The sequence below is a fragment of the Malus sylvestris genome, chromosome 1, assembly GCF_916048215.2.
Source record: "Malus sylvestris chromosome 1, drMalSylv7.2, whole genome shotgun sequence".
Lineage (NCBI taxonomy): Eukaryota > Viridiplantae > Streptophyta > Magnoliopsida > Rosales > Rosaceae > Malus > Malus sylvestris.
In genome coordinates, this window is record NC_062260.1 from 19,529,369 (window position 1) to 19,547,692 (window position 18,324).

Genomic DNA, 18,324 nt, shown 5'->3' on the forward strand with positions numbered 1-18,324 from the left:
CTGTGCGTGTAGTGAGTATCGATCACCTTGGACTGAACTTGATTTCTGACGGAGTGACAATCAACTTCAATATGTTTAGTTCGCTCATGGAATACAGGATTCGATGCAATGTGCATCGCGGCCTGATTATCATAGTGTAGGGACATGGGTTATTGATGAGGAAAACCTAAAGCCAACAGAAGGCTTTTGAGCCAAATAAGTTCACAAGCAGTCGACGTCATAGCACGATACTCTGCCTCTGCACTAAAGCGTGCAACAACACTTTGTTTCTTGCTTTTCCAGGTAACTAGGTTGCCTCCCACAAACGTACAAAACCCAGTGGTAGACTTGTGATCGAGAGAATTGCCTGCCCAGTCAGCATCAGTATAGCCTGAGATCTGAGTGTGACTATTGTTGCGCATAAGAATTCCTCTACCAATGGAACCCTTAAGATAACATAGCACACGATGAACAATCTTCAAATGATCCATGCTTGGAGAGTGCATAAACTGGCTAACAATGCTGACGGCATATGATATATCAGGATGTGTGATAGTCAGATAAATGAGTTTGCCAACCATTATTTGATAGTAACTTAAATTGGGAATTGGATCACCATGAGTTTTTAGCTTCAAGTTGCTGTCCAAGGGGATACGAGCAGGCTTGCAATCTGTCATTTTTGCTTCGTGAAGAAGATCCATGACATACTTGCGTTGGTTGAGGAAGAAACCCTTGTGAGAGTGTGCCATCTCGATGCCCAGAAAGTATTGGAGAGTGCCAAGATCCTTGATAGCAAACTTGTTGTTGAGATACTATTTAAGAGCATTAATCTCTGACATATTATCACCTGTCACAATTAGATCATCAACATAAATGAGCACAACTAGTTTACCCACTGAGCTGGAATGAACAAATAGGGAAGAATCCGCAATACTTCGACAAAAACCAACCCTTTCCAGAATATGACTGAGCTTGGCATACCATGCATGTGGACTTTGCTTGAGACCATAAATGGATTTATGGAGTTTGCATACCATTTCTGGATTGTTTAATTGAGGATGACATGGGGGTAACTTCATGTAAACCTCTTCTTCAAGTTCACCATGCAGGAAAGCATTTTTAACATCCATTTGAAAGAGAGGCCATGCATTGTTAATTGCAACCGACAACAATACTCTAACAGTGTTCATTTTTGCCACCGGAGCAAATGTCTCTTTATAATTGACGCCATAGGTTTGTGTAAAACCTCGAGCAACCAAGCGAGCCTTATTCCTTTTGATTGTGCGATCTGAATGAAACTTAGTTTTGTACACCCAACAACTCCCCACTGCCTTCTTTCCTTTTGGAAGTTTCATTATAGACCATGTGTTATTTTCATGGAGGGCTTGAAGCTCCTCTGCCATAGCATTTCTCCACTCACTGTGAAGGTTGGCTTCTTGAAAACTTTGAGGTTCTCAAGCTTCATTAATGGCACGTAGGAATGTAGCAAAAGAAGATGAGACTTTGCTATAGTCAATAACATCAGTCACGGGATACCTGGCAGTGTAGGTCACATAATCATGCAACTTGGATGGAAGTTTCCTCTCTCATGCAGGATTGCGACGAACTGTAGGAGATTGAACTACAGATATTTGAACAACATCATGGTTAGAAGGATCACTGAAGGGTGTAATGTGAATCTCCGATGAGGAAGGGGTTTCATCTTCAAGATGTTCCACCGAGTGAAGATTAACATCATCCGGCACATGATCACTAGGAGTGCATGTTGCATCTTCTCCGTTTGGATATGGAAAAGGAAATAAGTCCATCAAATGCTCCCCCTGTCTAGAGTAATCCAGTGATTGTGAGAAGTAAGGAACATGTTCTTCAAATTTAACATCCCTTGAAACAACCATTTTTCTAGTTGTTGAATTATAGCACTTGTAACCTTTTTGGGTAGATGAATAACCTAGAAAGACACATTTGGCAGCCCTTGGGTCTAGCTTGTCACGATTTTGAGCTTGAATGTGAACAAAGCATAAAGACTCTCAAATGGGAAAAGTTAATCTTTCTATTTTTCAAGACCTCATAAGGTGATTTAAAATTCAACACTTTACTAGGCAATCTATTGATGAGATATGCCGCATTAAGAACTCCTTGAGACCAAAACTTCTTAGGCACATTCATGTGAAACATAAGAGCTCTAGTCTTCTCAAGTAGATCTCTATTCTTCCTCTCGGCCACCCTATTTTGTTGAGGTGTTCCAACACAGCTTGTTTGGTGTAATATACCATGCGTGCTCAAGTAGTGTGACATGTTATGAGACATATATTTTGTGCCGTTATCTGATCGTAAAATATGAATTTTTGAAGCAAATTGGGTGGCCATAAGTCTATGAATATCTTGAAAAACTTCCATCACTTCACTTTTAAATTTCAAAAGATACAACCAAGTAATCCTTGTGAAATCATCCGCAAAAGTTACAAAATATTTGTATCCATCAAAAGACTTTAGAATTGGTCCCCAAACATCGGAATGCACGATTTCAAAAGGCTTACTAGCCCTAGACAAAGAGGAAGTAAATGGTAATCTAGTAAACTTAGAAAAATGACAAACATCACAAGGACTTGTAACTTTGCACATGTTTGGGAACAAGGTGGATAGAACTTTTTCAGAAGGATGTGCTAGACGTTGGTGCCAAAGTTGTTGTTCTTGAGCTACGCTTGAAGTGACTTGAAAAGCCTTGGGAACTTGAATATGCTTGGAAAGATGGTCGAGACCATTTAAGAAAAATCCTTCACCAATCGTCTTCTTGGTGACTACATCCTGAAAGATCACATTTTTTGGAGAGAAAATGGCAAGACAATTTAATGAGTTTGTGATCTTGCCAACAGATAAAAGTTGAAAAGGGAATGAGGGAACATAAAAAGCCTCAAACTCGACATCACTTGAGATCAAATGTATTTTTCCTTTTCCCACAACCATATCATTTTTTCCATTGGTAATTGACACTTAAGATGGAATAGAATTTTTTTCAAATTTATGCAAGTTTGTAGACTTGTTAGTCATATGATCAATGGCTCCAGAATCTATAATCCAATAATCATGCACATTACCAATGTTGAAAGCATTTGAGAATGAGTGTAAGATACCTGAGATGTCACTTTGTACCACGCCTTCATTTCCAGCCAGGAAGCCAGCAAACAGTCCTAGTAGTGCAGTTTGATTGTTGTCACACTGATTTAGTGGTCCTTCACTATCTCCAAGACCTTGTTTCTTATGAAGAAACATAGCAAACTCGTTGATTAGTGCAGCTGGATTAGTGGTGAACTTCAGTGCTCCCTCAGAAGAAGTTGTGGCAACATGATTTGCCTTGTAAGAAAGGTCATATGAGCCTTTCGAAACACCTTTGTTATCCCTAAGAAACTTTGGTTTTAACTATGGATGAAGAATCCAGCATCAGTCTCTTGAGTGCCCACCAGCATCACAATGGCTACATTTTAAGCCAGTTTTCTTTCCTTTGTAGCCTCTCTCCTCACCACTCTCCTCACCAGGTTTTTGGTTAGAGAAGTAAGCCCTAGCTTATGGTATATTTGCCTTTATGTCCAAGGTCATGACTTTCCTTCGAACCTCTTCTCTTTGAATTGTGGCACACACACTTGAAAAAGAAGGCAGGTCGGGATTCATGAGGATATGGCTTTGAAGATCTTCGAATTCAGGGCTCAAGCTTGCTAGGAGTTGGAATATTTTGTCTTTCTCGGCTCTCTTAGTTAGCACAGCAGCGTCGATGGTGTGTGGTCGATACACATTTAGCTCGTTCCACATAGTGGTCAGCTTTCCAAGATGTTGCACAAATGGCTTCCTTTCCTGTTGCAAACTAGCAATGTCCTTCTTTAACTAAAACACACGAGCCGCATTGTTTTGATTTTCATACATTTCCTTGAGATTTTCCAAAGAGTCATGGAGGATTCAGCATAGCTAAAAATTTCTGCAATCTTACGATCCATGGAATTGAGTAGCCATGACATGACCAACTGGTCTTTGCATAGCCAAGCATCATACTCCGGTGAGGTAGTCTCAGGCATTGGAATATCACTATTAACATAACCAAGCTTTGATCGTCCTTCTAGAGCAAGAGAAACTGCTCTCTCCCATGGAAGATAGTTAAACCCATTTAGCAAGACAGAACTAAGACGTTGATTTGGGTTGATATCAATATCTGAGTGTGGTGATGGTGGAGTAGCATGAAAGCCGTCTCCTTCCAAATTTACTGAGCTTTCTTCAGCCATGACTGAAGGACAAGAAGAAGCTCACAAATCTCTCAAGAGAACACTACAGAGACAGGCCGATTAGGGTCACTGCTCTGATACCATATTGAATTTTGTGAATGGTATATTCATCATAAGCCAATTAGGTACAAGAGATATCAAATACATATGTGCTAGAGGGAGAAAACAAGACTACCTATCCCTCCTTGATTTATGTCTAAAGCTAACAAAAAAATAACAAATAAGACATATCCCTTGAATTAAGGGAATTGACAACAAGACAAATAAGACACATCCCTTAAATTAAGGAAATTGACAACAAGAGACACATTCCTTGAATTAAGGGAATTGACGACACTATCTATCACCCTAAAATCCTTTGTACGGTGAACATGCAACCTAACCTAACCCTAGTTGTCATTCTTTCTTCCAATAGTATCCTAGTCTTATCTCAAAATCCAGCCTAAAAAAAAACTACAGGTTTTCTCTTCATTTGTTTGTAAGAGGCCACTATAGCCATTAATTATACATGCTAGAAGGCGGTCGGATACCCATTAAGACACTTCTCGGAAACCGAGGAAATATCCAATTCCGATCCTGGGTAGGATTCACCATCCGCTAGACATACCACATAAGCCAACAGTAGTATGAATGGGACAGGAACCCCTCCACCTGGTGAAGTTGCATATCTGCTAACGTTGCAGGTGAAACTACCCTAAATTTTCCCTTTAAAGTTCAGATTTTTTTATTTAATACCCTAAATTTAGGGTATTAAACGGCATGGAAACCATGGGAAGATTTACCCAAGAAGTAGTGTATTCCCATTTGCTAGCAACAAGAAGAGAGATAGAGATTTGGTGCTTATAATAAGAGAAATAAATCAAGCGGACTCATAAAATTTCTCATGAGTCTGACTTGTAAGATATATTCTGAAATCATAAGAGCAACAACAAGACATTCGGATCACGAATACAATAATGAAATCGACATGAAAGGGAAATAAACTTATCTGTAGAATTCGAAGACATGGTTATGAAGATGAAGCCATTGATGAACTCTAGGTTGTCTTCTCCTTCCAATACTCCAAAATATCCCACTACTATATGAATAGGTTTTTAGTATTCTGAGGAATTCAACGTATGGAAGCAGGAACTTAACCTAGTATTTATCTACCATTAGGGTTCCTTATTAGCCGACATATTAACAGCTAAGAAGGTCAACCCTATCACCTTGATTGAGTCCTATCATGATGCAATATCTTTATATTTGAACCTCTAGATGATTCTCCTAGATTAGCTGCAATGATTTAAGACTCCACAATTCTTACCTAACTAGGACTCTTAATTTACTCGAATTGCACATCACTGAATAATCAAGTGATTTGTTCCTCAAGTAAACCAATTGTCACACATTGCCATTCATAGAACTTTACATGACTAAGTACAAAATGTCTTTCAATTTAATTTGAGGAACCTCTATGTTTTCGTTGAGATGCTTTATTTGAGGATTGTAAACCTGATAACATTTGGTTGGATTATCTTGACTCGCGTTCATAGGGAACGAGTGTGGGGGTTACTTCCGTGGCCCGACCCCTTTCAATTGCTCTAAGCGGGGAGAAGGGTACCTTAGAGTTTACCAACTTACAACTCACTCAAAAGAAAATATATGCATGCACGAACAAATTGCATCATTCTATAAGCATACTATACTTGTTGGAAGCTCACCATATATATGTCATCGATTGAGACATTTTCATCGAAGCGTTGTTCTCCCGGAGGCGCTTAGTTTCATTTTCATTGAAGCATTATTCTTCCGATGGCGCCAAGCGCCTCCAGGAGGCCAATCCTAATAGTTCAAACCGCCATCTATGTACAACTTTACGCTTCCATTCCTCAGTAAGTATACATAGAGCAGATTTTCCATCGCATGAGCAAAACAAAAAAGAAGCATCATTGTCGCATGATGAGGCCATTACATGATCAAAACTAGCAATTGTGCCCATTCCCAGTATACTCCTCAACTTCTTTCAACAAGGATTTACAATCTTTGGTCTCCCTATTCGCCAATTTAAGCAACAGTTCTCTCCGATGAATGGATCCACAAGCCTCCTCATCAAACTCTCTCTTTTGGATTCTCCGAAATAATCTTCTTTCGAGTCCACATTGTGTAAAGGGAGTTCCGGGCTTCCCATATCTGTCGTCTCCATAATTCGGTTCACCATCTCCAAGACTTCACTCATTTTGGGGCGTGATTTAGGCGCTCGCACCAAGCACCGGCTGGCTACAGTTGCTAGTTTTTGGGCTGCCTTGATGGAATACTTTCCTTCAAGCCTTGGATCCAAAATCACCCGGAACTTTTTTGGATCGGAAGAGAGGTGTGGCCTCACCCATTCCATGAGTTTTTGCTCGTTCTTGGGTCGGTTTCTGTCCACAGGTCGTCTGCCTGTAATGAGTTCTAAAAGGAAAACTCCATAACTCCACACATCACTTTTCGACGTGAGATGCCCAGTTTGAATGTATTCAGGAGCTGCATATCCTACTGTTCCAACAACCTATAAAAAATATGATCAATTCGAAAGTTAATTTGGCAAGTTAGAAAGAAACTACAGGAAGTAATTTACTGTATAAGATCATAGTTCGCGACAACTGATTTTGGCAAGTCAGCCATCAGTTTCGCTTACATGACATTCACCATAATAGAAAGTTAATTCTGAGGTTATGTAAGCATAATCTTGTGCATATATGTGAGCATACCGCGGTAGAGACATGGCTCAATCCATCTGAAGGCCCAAGTCTGGCCATACCGAAGTCCGACAACTTTGCATTCCATTGCTCATCTAACAATATGTTTGAAGACTTGAAATCCCTGAAGATAATCTGTGCCAGAGATGAAAATTGGAAACAACGTTAAATAATCAGTGGAAGTAGAATGAACACTGTAATTCTGAATGCTCAGAGTTCTTATAATGAGCTGCGTAGGTGGTTCAACGCATAAAGGGCCCGGGACAACTAGAAATTACCTGAAATTCCATCCCCTCATGGAGGTATGCTAAGCCTCGGGCAGTATCCTGGGCTATTTTCATTCTTGTGCCCCATGGAAGAGCTATCTGAAATCGGCTTGATAAGTGGTCTTGCACACTTCTGTTGGGCATATATTCGTATACCAGGAGCCGTTGAATCCCTCTTTCGTCATCCTCAGCACAGTAGCCTAACAGCTTGACAAGATTTGGATGCACAACAACCCCTAAAACATTAACCTCAGTCACCCACTCTTTATGGCCCTGTTATACGAAAGGATGGAAATTAAAAATATCAAACACCTTGAAGAAACGGGCGAGGATTTTATCAGAACACACACTAAATAACATTTTTCCGAGCTTTGAGCAACATAACCTTGCACGATATTATCATTTGAGCACCGATAATTTACAAGTAATTCTGAGGTTTTTATCAGAACTTACTCATTCTTGTGTGAAATTGTGCAGTAGTTGTTAAAAGTTAAAAAATGCGTCGCATTCTGGACATTAATAATCCACCTTAGTTCTACCGCTATGGTACTACTATTTGGTTCCAAGAACTCGTGAGAATCTTATACTCTCGCCATCAGATTAGTGTATATCTTATGCTCGGTATATATATATATATATATATATATATATATATATATATATATATATATATATATATCAGCACAGAGGAAGAAGACTTGCCTGAAGTCCCCTTTTACTCAGTTGTTTAACAGCAACATCTATTCTTTGATGTTGATCTTCTGTGCTCTGGATATGACCCCTATACACCCCGCCGAAACCACCCTCTCCAAGCATGAGGGAGAGACTAAAGTTCTTTGTTGCTGCTTTTAACTCCGAGCATGTGAATTCTCTGAGATTATTACTCTGTCTCTGAGACAATGCTGCAAATGACTTCGCAGACGATGTTGTACTAAGCTCTGCAGTGGCATTCTGAGAATTGAACTCGGAACTAGATTTTCTTGGGTCGCGATCGAGCGAAAAGAACGAGGAAGCTGAACGAGTAGAGATAGACTTAGGAGACTTTGGTTCATCATCCTTATCTCTGTTGTAGAAATTATAAAAACACTTCATTGCCGGCTGAAAGCGATGACCTTACTGCACTAGGCAAACAGAATTCTTGTCATGTCTTGTACATTTTCGGATATGAAAACAAAAATCTTGAATGTTAACAACAATTCAAATGGTTTAAACCCAAAAACTCCCTCTTCACATTCTCAATTAGCAAACAGTCATATCTTAAAGCTAAGTTAGACCTACCACAGAGAGATTATGCACAACTTTTCAATTTAGATTGCTCACAGAAATCTCCTTTTTCGACATAACCCAAAAAAATCCATCTCTCAAAGAGAACAAAGAAGTAGTTAGACTATCTAGTCAAAACAGTCCAATTATAAAATTGATGTCAAACAGAACCTAAAGTTTCATCTGATATACCAAAAACTTGCTCAAACATATATCCATTTATTTTTATCACAAGCGTTAATTCTGTTCTAAACTAGACTCAGGGAAAGGGGGAGGGTTCGAATACGGGATGCAGTGGGATGAAGAGGAAAGGCCTAAGCACCCTAAAACCTTGGTCTTGAAGCATATTCTTGTTCTAACTCTGGTCAAATTTGCAGAAATTCCTTTCATTGAGGCAGAAGAAAAGAAAAGTCAAACTAATTAAAATAAAATTCCAAGGAATAAAATTCTTGAAAAATAACATCTTAATTTCCAAAACCCAAAATCCAATTTCCTTTCACTTGAATTATCATCAACAGTTAAAGTCATTGGCATGCACAAGAAAATAAAAACAAACAAAAAAAATATCATAAAATACAATTCACTTGGAAAAAAAGAAAAAAAAAACTTGCCTCTTATATATCACTGCAGGAAAAATCTGGGAACCTATACATACAGATCGTTGTAGCTTTCTGGTGTTGTTAAAGAGAGACCAGAAATCATGCAGAAAAATTTAGGAGTATCCAGAGAAACAGCGAGCTCTCCATGATCCAAGGCAAGTCAATACAAGGCAGCTGGGGGTCTAGCTCACCAACTAGGAACCCCCACGTACGTACACACGAAAGAAAAATAAGAGAGAGGAGAGAGAGAGAGAGAGAACAAAACACAGCAATATTGGTGGACAGAGAGAGAGAGAGAGAGAGAGAGAGAGCAAGCGAAACCCAAATAATAATAAAAAAAGGTAGATTGTTTTGTATTTGTATTTGGAGGAGGAGGAGGAAAGTGAACAACTTCTAGTATTTTGTGTGAAAGCGATGACCGAGCAAGAAGACTGAGAGTTGAGAGTTGGATGGATGGCTTTGATTAAAGAAAAAGGATGAAATTTTAAGGTGGGGTTCTGTCAAAGAACTAGTCATGACTCATGATATGCTACCAAAGCAAAAAATAAAGAAGAACCAGTCATGTTCTGCACGGTGTTATACATACATATATATAATATATACGTGTATATATGTGTGATATTTTACAACGGAGGTCGTTGCAAGTTTATGATTCTGTGGGGTAGCTTAGACCGTAAACAATCCAAGTTTTTTATATAGAAATTTGAAAAGTACTGTGCTTCTAGAAGAGATGCAAGTTGCATGACAGTGCCTAAATCATTTAGGCTAAATGGCCCACATGCAAATAAGAGCGAAGAGTGAGAACGAAAACAAAGAGTTACATCCTTGACACGCAAGTTTGTTCTTCTTATTTGATCGCACTGCAAAAGCATTTCGACATTGAACGTTACCAAACATTATGAACACATTTTAGCTCTTCCTTTTTCAATCCGCTTTGAAACATTCATCACGAATTTGTGTCATCAATTTTGTTTGACAATAGATTTGGTAAGGTTGTACGGTTTCACTGTGTGGGTGGGCCCCCTCTTAACTCTTCAAGCAAAGTCTAGGGATGTGTTTCCAGCGTTCTTCGCCGCTTCTCTGCGTTTATCGTCGTTCGTCGATTTTTCCTATCTGAATTTTCTTAGTTTTCCACCTTTTCTATCTTCTTGAAGTCCCTTTTCAAACCCAAACTTCCATCCTTTCTCTCTACCTCTCATCCTCATACGCCGTCCCCACCCCAACCTCTGCTCGGACCCACAAACCGCAAACCAAAGATGGATGCCAAATTCATTTCCATCCTCCACTGCCCCTCCCCTAACCGGCATGTCCGACTTTTCTTCGAGACCACAAAGTCTGCCACTTCAACCAAAGTAAAGGTATTTCACATACCGCCTTAACCTCACCCCATTTTCATATGTTACTGTGTTTGTATATATGTGCAAGGCTTGGCAAAGGTGTTTTAGATCCAGTGTCTATCTATCTCTTGGTTCGGCTTTTTTTGTAACGCATCTTGGTTGTGGTGTACTCTTGACGGTAGGTTTATAAATATTTTATTACGATGTCTTGATAGAGTTGACCACTCGGTTATTTCTCCAATATGACTGTTGGCAGGGCGTTTGTGGCTGCGACGACATATATTTTTTAGATAATTTGGATGCGGTCCCTAATCCTTAACATTCTTTGATTAAAATCTTAATAGTATTCAAAGTTTGATCAAGGTCCCTTGACTTTATACACCTCATTATATTACTATTAATATTTATATTTTTATAGGTTTGACATAAATTGTTTGATATTTTATGAGATTTATAATCCTATAAATTTAAAATCCCTCATTATAATACTATTAGAAACGGTTACAATAAAAAAATTCAAACATTTTGATTGAATAAATGGATAAAAGCTATGTAAAAATAAGAAATAATAAATGGCAAAAGAATGTGTCCATAGTGTTAAAAAAATTGGTACATTTCACATATAACAAAGTGGTACATTAATAAAGAAGAATGGGTACATTAGAAATAAATTAGGATACATATGAAAGATTAAAAATTATGAATACAATGAATTTTTAAAAATATAGGCGCTAAAAGAAATTAATACATGGGTACAAAATAAAACTAAAAAGAAAATACTAAAAATTAAAAAAAAATGTTGCAAATTAAAAGTGGGTACAAACTAAATATATAAATATATGATACAAAGTTTAGGCATAAAACATAAATATACCATATGTAATATCATTGATTAAATATACAATGTCATGTGACGGTATACACATGGGTACAAGCACAGATAAAACTTTAAAAAAATATGGGCACAAAAAGAAACTAATATATGGGTACAAATTAAAAATGAAAAGAAATTGGTACAAATTAAAAAATATTTGCAAAATAAAAATAGGTACAAACTAAAAATAAAAATATATGATAAAAAAATTTAGTCATAAGTATAAATATATTAATTGTAAAATTTTTAACATTAAAGGAATATATTTAAAAATAAAAATATTTTATTATTCAAATAATTAATTATGTTATTCATACCCAAGGACTTGATCAAAAATTGAAAATGCATAGGATTTTAATCCATAGAGTAACAAAAAGAAGAATGTGAACCTAATTCTATCTAATATAAAATTAGAGAAGTCAAACACGCAATTTTCAATTAATATACCAAAAAAAAAAGAACAATAATTTCGTTAGTAATTAATCAATGCAAGATCAAATCACATGACAAATGGCACTGATTTTTTACAAAAACCTCTAAATTCTGTGTCCTGCCACTATTTTTCGACACAGACAATACGACAAGACATGTCGAAATCCGGCACGAAACCAAATGTATTAAGTTCGGACATGCTTGTTGTTTACTTCAACTCAGAGGCCCCACTGCTTCTTCTTCCTTCTCTCCCACGTTCTCTGCTCCTGAAGCTCTCGTCCATTTGGCCTCTCCACCCCAGAATACCACAGGCTCTCTGTTCCTCCTCCAATCTCCAATCCCAGCATTCAATCTCCAAACCCAGCATTCAAACCTCCCCAGATATTTAAGCCCAGCTCCGTCTTTTTCCAGATAAATGAATGAGTTAATTTCCAAAACCCAGAACCCAAATTTTGTTTTCCACTATTTTGGACTAATTTCGCAAACCCATTTGTAATTTGGTTTTGGAACTCCAAAAATGGTCTCCAAAGGCGCCAACTTTGGCACATTTGTTTCAGTTGGGGTTTTGGTTCTGTGCTGGGTGCACTTTGTGGAGTGCCAGGATGTGGGGGACTATGACCAAATTGACAACCCAGCAGTTCTTCCTCTCATCACTCATATTGTGTACGGACGCATCTCCAATGTCACTGCAGTTCTCAGCCGAGAAATCAGCAATCGTTCCAGCTTCTGTGTCAAGGACCCGTAAGCTGCTTTTTTCAACTTTACTATTTCCTGTTTGGTTGCTGAGAAAATTAAAATGCATGAAAGGAAAAAATGGGGAAGAGGGTTATTAGAATTGTGTAATGGGGTGTGAAAAGTCAACTCAAGTTGACTAATGGCAGCATTGATTTGCTCAGTTATACTGTTATTTGATAATTTGTTTGTAGATATATTGTTGCAGTTGGAGTTTATTTTTGTGTTCGTTTGATGATCAATGACGTTATTTGATTCATATAGCGGACCCCACTTAGTGGGATAAGGCGGCTGTTGTTGTTGTTGTTGTTTGATGATCAATTTGTTTATCAGGGAAGCCGATTGGAACGAGGCCTTTAATTTTTCCTCCAGTGTGGATTTCTTAACTTCCTGCATTCAAAAGACTAAAGGTATAGAAGTACTTTTGTAATTAGAAAGAAGAACAATTTTTACTATGTTTGGTTGGTTCTTCAGTAATGTAGGTAATCGAAAAATTGAAAAGATTACGCATAGGTTATGTATCTTGGCAATCGAATGTAGTATTTGCTTGGCTTCGTTTTGATAAATTTGTAATGTCCAACAGGAGATATTACCCGACGTTTGTGTACAGCAGCCGAAATGAAGTTCTACTTCAACAGTTTTTTTGAAAAATCGGAGGGTGCAAATTACTTAAGACCGAACAAGAACTGTAATTTGACCGCATGGATTTCTGGGTGTGAGCCAGGATGGGCTTGCAGTGTTGGCCCAAATAAGCAGGTTGACCTTGAAAATTCACAGGACATCCCTGCTAGGACTCAGAGCTGCCAACCTTGTTGTGAAGGTTTCTTTTGCCCCCATGGTCTTACATGCATGATACGTAAGACCTTTTAACCTAATATATCCAAGTAATCAATTTGTACTTTGTTTCTGTGCAACGTATTTTCGCTAATTAAAGGCTTTGTTGTTGTTGTTGTTGTTGAAAGGATGCTTCTGATTATTTCTTTGTTTTCTTCCAATTGCTATCGCGTTCTTGAAGCTTGCCCATCAGGTTCTTATTGTCCCCAAGCAACGCTGGACAAATCAACCGGTCTGTGTGAACCGTAAGTTCAGATTCTAGCTTTAATGATCTCTTGACTTACGGTGTTCAATAGCTTATTATGTGTGAAAGTTATATAATGATATGTTTTTGCAGATACAATTACCAATTACCTCCGGGGCAACCAAATCATACTTGTGGAGGAGCAAATTTGTGGGCTGATGTTGGTAGTAGTAGTGAAATATTTTGTTCAGCTGGATCATATTGCCCAACCACCGTGAAAAGCATTCCTTGTAGTAGCGGGTATTGAGTTTCATTCCTACGTCATTTATCAAACTTGTTCAATGTTTAGCTGATTGTGCTCTCGTTATTTCTTGTCTTTCCGATTAAATATTTTTTTCATGCATTGCAGACATTACTGCAGAATGGGTTCTACATCTGAGAAACGTGAGTATAATTTCATTTTACTTCTCGAACAAAATTTTGATATGTTCCTGATCGCAGTGCTTTTTTTTAAGTGACGGTGCCCCATTTCCTTCTAACTCAATATTTGCTCTTTAGTTTATCCAGTACTATCGGCAAGCATAAAGAAGCTGAAGTTTTGTTATTTTTTTTATATTCAGGCTGCTTTGCTTTGACTTCCTGCAATCCAAACACCGCAAATCAAAATGTGCATGCATATGGAATACTGCTAATTGTAAGTTGGCCATTTTAGTTCCTAAACCAAAACTTGACTTTTCATTTTCATAGCCGCATATGTGAGGCGCACGCTGTTCATTTTAATCAAAGTGCGTATCTGATATACTTTCTGATAAAGTTTTGGCACAACTGAAATCAAGCAATAAAAAATGAATTGAAATTTATGCTGTTTAATTGCTTATGCAGGCAGCTCTGAGTACTCTGCTTCTTATTATATACAATTGTTCAGATCAAGTTCTCACCACTAGGGAGAGGAGACTTGCCAAATCCCGAGAAGCAGCAGCCAAAAGTGCAAGGGAAACGGCAAAAGCACGCCAAAGATGGAAATCGGCAAAAGATACTGCTAAGAAGCATGCAAGTGGATTGCAGGCTCACTTATCACGTACATTTTCTCGAAAAAAGTATAGCTCAGAACTTGAGAAGCTTGAGATTTCGACTCAATCTATACCTGACACAGATGATGACCTTTCGATACCACCACATCCAAGTAGATCTAGTGTTTCTCAGTCCTCACCTGTGCCATCAGAAGGAAAGGAAAAGGAACCTACTGAGCTCATGCAAATTATGCGTAAAATTGAAGAAGACCCTGAGGGTTATGAAGGTTTCAGTATTGGATCTGAGGATACGAATGTAGGAAATGTGCCAAAAGGAAAGAAGATCAATACTCATAGCCAAATTTTCAAGTATGCTTATGGTCAACTTGAGAAAGAGAAGGCTCAGCTGCAAGAGTACAAGGACCTAACCTTCTCAGGGGTGGTTAAAATGGCTACTAATAACAAAATAAGGAAACGGCTTCTCATTGAGATTTCTTTCAAAGACCTAACACTTACTTTGAAAGCAAAAAACAAGCATCTACTGAGGTGTGTAACTGGTAAAATTAGGCCTGGCCGCATCACTGCTGTTATGGGTCCATCAGGGGCTGGAAAAACAACGTTTCTTTCTGCCCTAGCTGGAAAAGCAATTGGATGCAGGAGGACTGGTTTAATTCTCATAAACGGAAAGAATACATCAATCCATTCGTATAAAAAAATCGTAGGGTTTGTACCACAAGATGATATTGTGCATGGAAACTTGACTGTGGAAGAGAATCTATGGTTCAGTGCAAAATGCAGGTATATGCCACATTCACTCTTTACCGATTCCACTCTAACAGCAAATATGCTAGTCACATGTTCACCATCTTTGCTACTAATTTTGAAATTTGGTGTCATAGTTGTATTGTCAACCTTAGCCGACCCCACTTAGTGGGAAAAGGCTTTGTTGTTGTTGTAGTTGTATTGTCAACCTGCTACCCAAAAGTTTGTTTGTCTTATAATTCTGTATATCAATCTTACTATATAGACTGCTGTTACATTTTGATGATGTACTTATGTTTTTGTGAAGATTATCTGTGGACTTACCGAAACCGGATAAAGTGTTAGTGGTTGAACGAGTTATTGAGTCCTTGGGGCTTCAGACAGTACGTGGTTCCTTGGTTGGAACAGTAGAGAAGCGAGGAATTTCTGGAGGCCAGAGGAAACGTGTAAATGTTGGCTTGGAAATGGTTATGGAACCTTCACTTTTGATTTTGGATGAACCTACATCCGGTCTAGACAGCGCCTCTTCCCAGCTACTTCTTAGAGCACTTAGACGGGAAGCTCTTGAAGGGGTAAACATCTGCATGGTGGTTCACCAGCCTAGGTAATCTCTCAAAACAAGGTTTTTTGCTCTTTATACTTTGAAAGTCCACTATTTATCTCTCTACCCTGTCAATGTGCATAAAACTCTCGCATACTTTGATTAATGCAAAACTTTTTTGCATCAGCTATGCCTTGTTCAAGATGTTTGATGATTTGGTACTCCTGGCAAAAGGTGGTCTTACTGTCTATCATGGACCAACAAAGAAAGTAGAGGAATACTTTGCAGGCCTTGGGATCAATGTCCCAGACCGAGTCAACCCTCCAGACCACTTCATTGACATTTTAGAGGGTATAGTTGCTACGGAAATAAGCTCGGGAGTGAGTCATGATGAGCTTCCCATCAGATGGATGCTTCATAATGGGTACTCAGTACCTCCTGAGATGAGGCAGAGTGCCACCGGACTTACAATATCATCAATGGATGAAAATTCAAATCACGAGACAAATTCTTGTGGTGATGATATGATGGAAAAGTCTTTTGCCGGAGAGGTATGGCAAGATGTGAAAAGTACTGTGGATCTGCATCGTGATAGGGTACGGCTCAATTTCTTGAAATCCAAGGATTTATCAAACCGCAGAATCCCGGGTTTATTTCTACAGTACAGATACTTCCTGGGCAGGTAAGGAATCAAGATTGTGCAAATATTACAATTTTATTCCAGAGAATTGCTGAAATCTTCAAAATTGAAAAACATGGTGTTTTCTGCATTCTTATTGTAATGCCTATAGTTGATCCTCTTTGTTTGACGTCATGTCAGAGTTGGTAAGCAGAGACTTCGGGAAGCTCGTATGCAAGCAGTAGATTATTTGATTTTATTACTTGCTGGAGCCTGCTTAGGATCTCTTGCGAACGTCAGCGATCAGACCTTTGGTGCAGGCGGTTACACTTATACTATTATTGCAGTTTGTGAGTACAACCAATTATGAGCTTCTTTTTTGTAGACAAATGCGCAAACCTTTTTTGTTCCTAACCTTGAGTCTTGATTTGATTTCAGCTCTACTATGTAAAATTGCGGCTCTGAGGTCGTTTTCTCTAGACAGATTACACTATTGGAGAGAGAGCGCTTCAGGGATGAGCAGCTTGGCTTATTTTCTGGCCAAGGATACTATTGACCATTTTAATACAATGATCAAACCTGTAGTGTATTTGTCCATGTTCTACTTCTTTACCAACCCAAGATCTAGCTTTGCAGATAACTACATTGTTCTGGTCTGCCTCGTGTATTGTGTAACTGGTATAGCCTACGCGTTAGCAATATTTTTCGAACAAGGTGCAGCCCAACTAGTAAGTAACTCATTCAAACTGATAGTGTTTTGCAGCCGAACTAGTTTCACATTCTTTTTTGGTACTCCATTGATATTTTACTAACAAACTGATATTGTTTGCAGTCGTCGGTCCTTCTTCCAGTTGTTTTGACTCTTATAGCAACACGGCCACAAGATAGTGAACTTATGAAGAATTTAGCTAAGTTGTGCTACCCGAGGTGGGCTTTGGAAGCATTTGTGACTGCAAATGCTGAAAGGTACTTTGCAAAAAGGACGACCCCAAGCCTCGTTTGTGCTGGAAATGTTTACGTGCACACATTTTTATATGTTTTCCGAGACCGAGCCTTGTTTGTGCACTAGTATACAGATATAGATACTTGAACTTCTAGTCGATTGTTTAAAATTGTCGCTTTGATCTGTATGTTTTTGTTTCCTTTTTGCTACAGGTATGCGGGAGTATGGCTGATAACTCGCTGCGGTTCACTTCTGAAGGCCGGCTATAACCTTCATAACTGGAATCTTTGTATAATTATCCTAACATTCGTAGGTATAGTTAGTCGGGCGATAGCATTCTTTTGTATGGTGACCTTTCAGAAGAAATGAGTGAGATGAGAGATCAACAATCACAGGCTGATAGGTAAAACATTGCCAAAGCAAATAGGTAAAAGGTATGTTAGGAGCTGTTGAGCATTACGCCTCGACGGATTGGGTGGGTTTAACTTTTGATCTAAAAGGCTTTGTTCTTGTAAGATGTATACATCTCCCATGATATTGTACTGGAAATTGAAGCTCAAGCTGTATATTCGAAATCCGTGAATCGAAAAGCCTGCGTTGGGGGCTAACAGGAGACTAAAATGCAAAAGAAAAACTTTGGTTAGGGTCGGCAGCAACCCTATGAATTGCAATCTTCTGAGCTCGTCTCAGTTTTCCGAGCTTTTGTTTCAGTTGTTCTGAGCGAGTGTCCGGGATTTGGGTGCTGTGCCCAGTTTGTGGTTTTTTCTTGTTTATGTTCTTCCTCCACTTATTTCGATCATCCCTGCCACACCCACTCCATTGTTAAAGTCCCACATCAAGAAAACCAAAAGGGTTTAAATATGATTACCCTACTCTAACTAATACCTGGGTCTTTTGTGATAAAATCCTACACCTAACGGATTAGGCATGTAGTAAAGTTGGGGATAATATCAGTGTCGTT

The 18,324-nt window shown here is 38.6% G+C and overlaps 3 protein-coding genes across 4 annotated transcripts; 1 reads left to right on the forward strand and 2 right to left on the reverse strand.

Moving 5' to 3' along the window:
- Positions 1–149: 149 nt before the first annotated feature.
- LOC126614363 (uncharacterized mitochondrial protein AtMg00810-like) lies at positions 150–728 on the reverse strand. The gene has a single exon (XM_050281984.1). It carries the CDS (start codon positions 726–728, stop codon positions 150–152), a length of 579 nt encoding a protein of 192 aa, XP_050137941.1.
- Positions 729–5,892: 5,164 nt separating this feature from the next.
- LOC126632398 (serine/threonine-protein kinase PCRK1-like) lies at positions 5,893–9,613 on the reverse strand. Of its 2 annotated transcripts, none has more exons than XM_050302813.1 (5): positions 9,104–9,613; positions 7,936–8,345; positions 7,246–7,506; positions 6,980–7,102; positions 5,893–6,777 (listed from the first exon to the last, which is right to left on the reverse strand). In XM_050302813.1, the coding sequence occupies exons 2-5, from the start codon at positions 8,323–8,325 to the stop codon at positions 6,253–6,255; spliced, it is 1,299 nt and encodes a 432-aa protein (XP_050158770.1). In that variant the 5' UTR covers positions 8,326–8,345; positions 9,104–9,613; the 3' UTR covers positions 5,893–6,252. The 2 variants fall into 2 exon arrangements, with proteins under 2 accessions (XP_050158770.1, XP_050158762.1); XM_050302805.1 differs by having other exon boundaries at positions 7,936–8,349; positions 9,108–9,612.
- A 2,320-nt stretch (positions 9,614–11,933) lies between these two features.
- Positions 11,934–17,938, forward strand: LOC126632360 (ABC transporter G family member 24-like). Its single transcript, XM_050302745.1, has 14 exons — positions 11,934–12,479; positions 12,804–12,880; positions 13,054–13,326; positions 13,486–13,549; positions 13,642–13,788; positions 13,898–13,932; positions 14,109–14,182; positions 14,371–15,296; positions 15,568–15,864; positions 15,989–16,483; positions 16,622–16,770; positions 16,859–17,148; positions 17,253–17,386; positions 17,576–17,938. The coding sequence occupies exons 1-14, from the start codon at positions 12,256–12,258 to the stop codon at positions 17,730–17,732; spliced, it is 3,342 nt and encodes a 1,113-aa protein (XP_050158702.1). The 5' UTR covers positions 11,934–12,255; the 3' UTR covers positions 17,733–17,938.
- Positions 17,939–18,324: the final 386 nt, after the last annotated feature.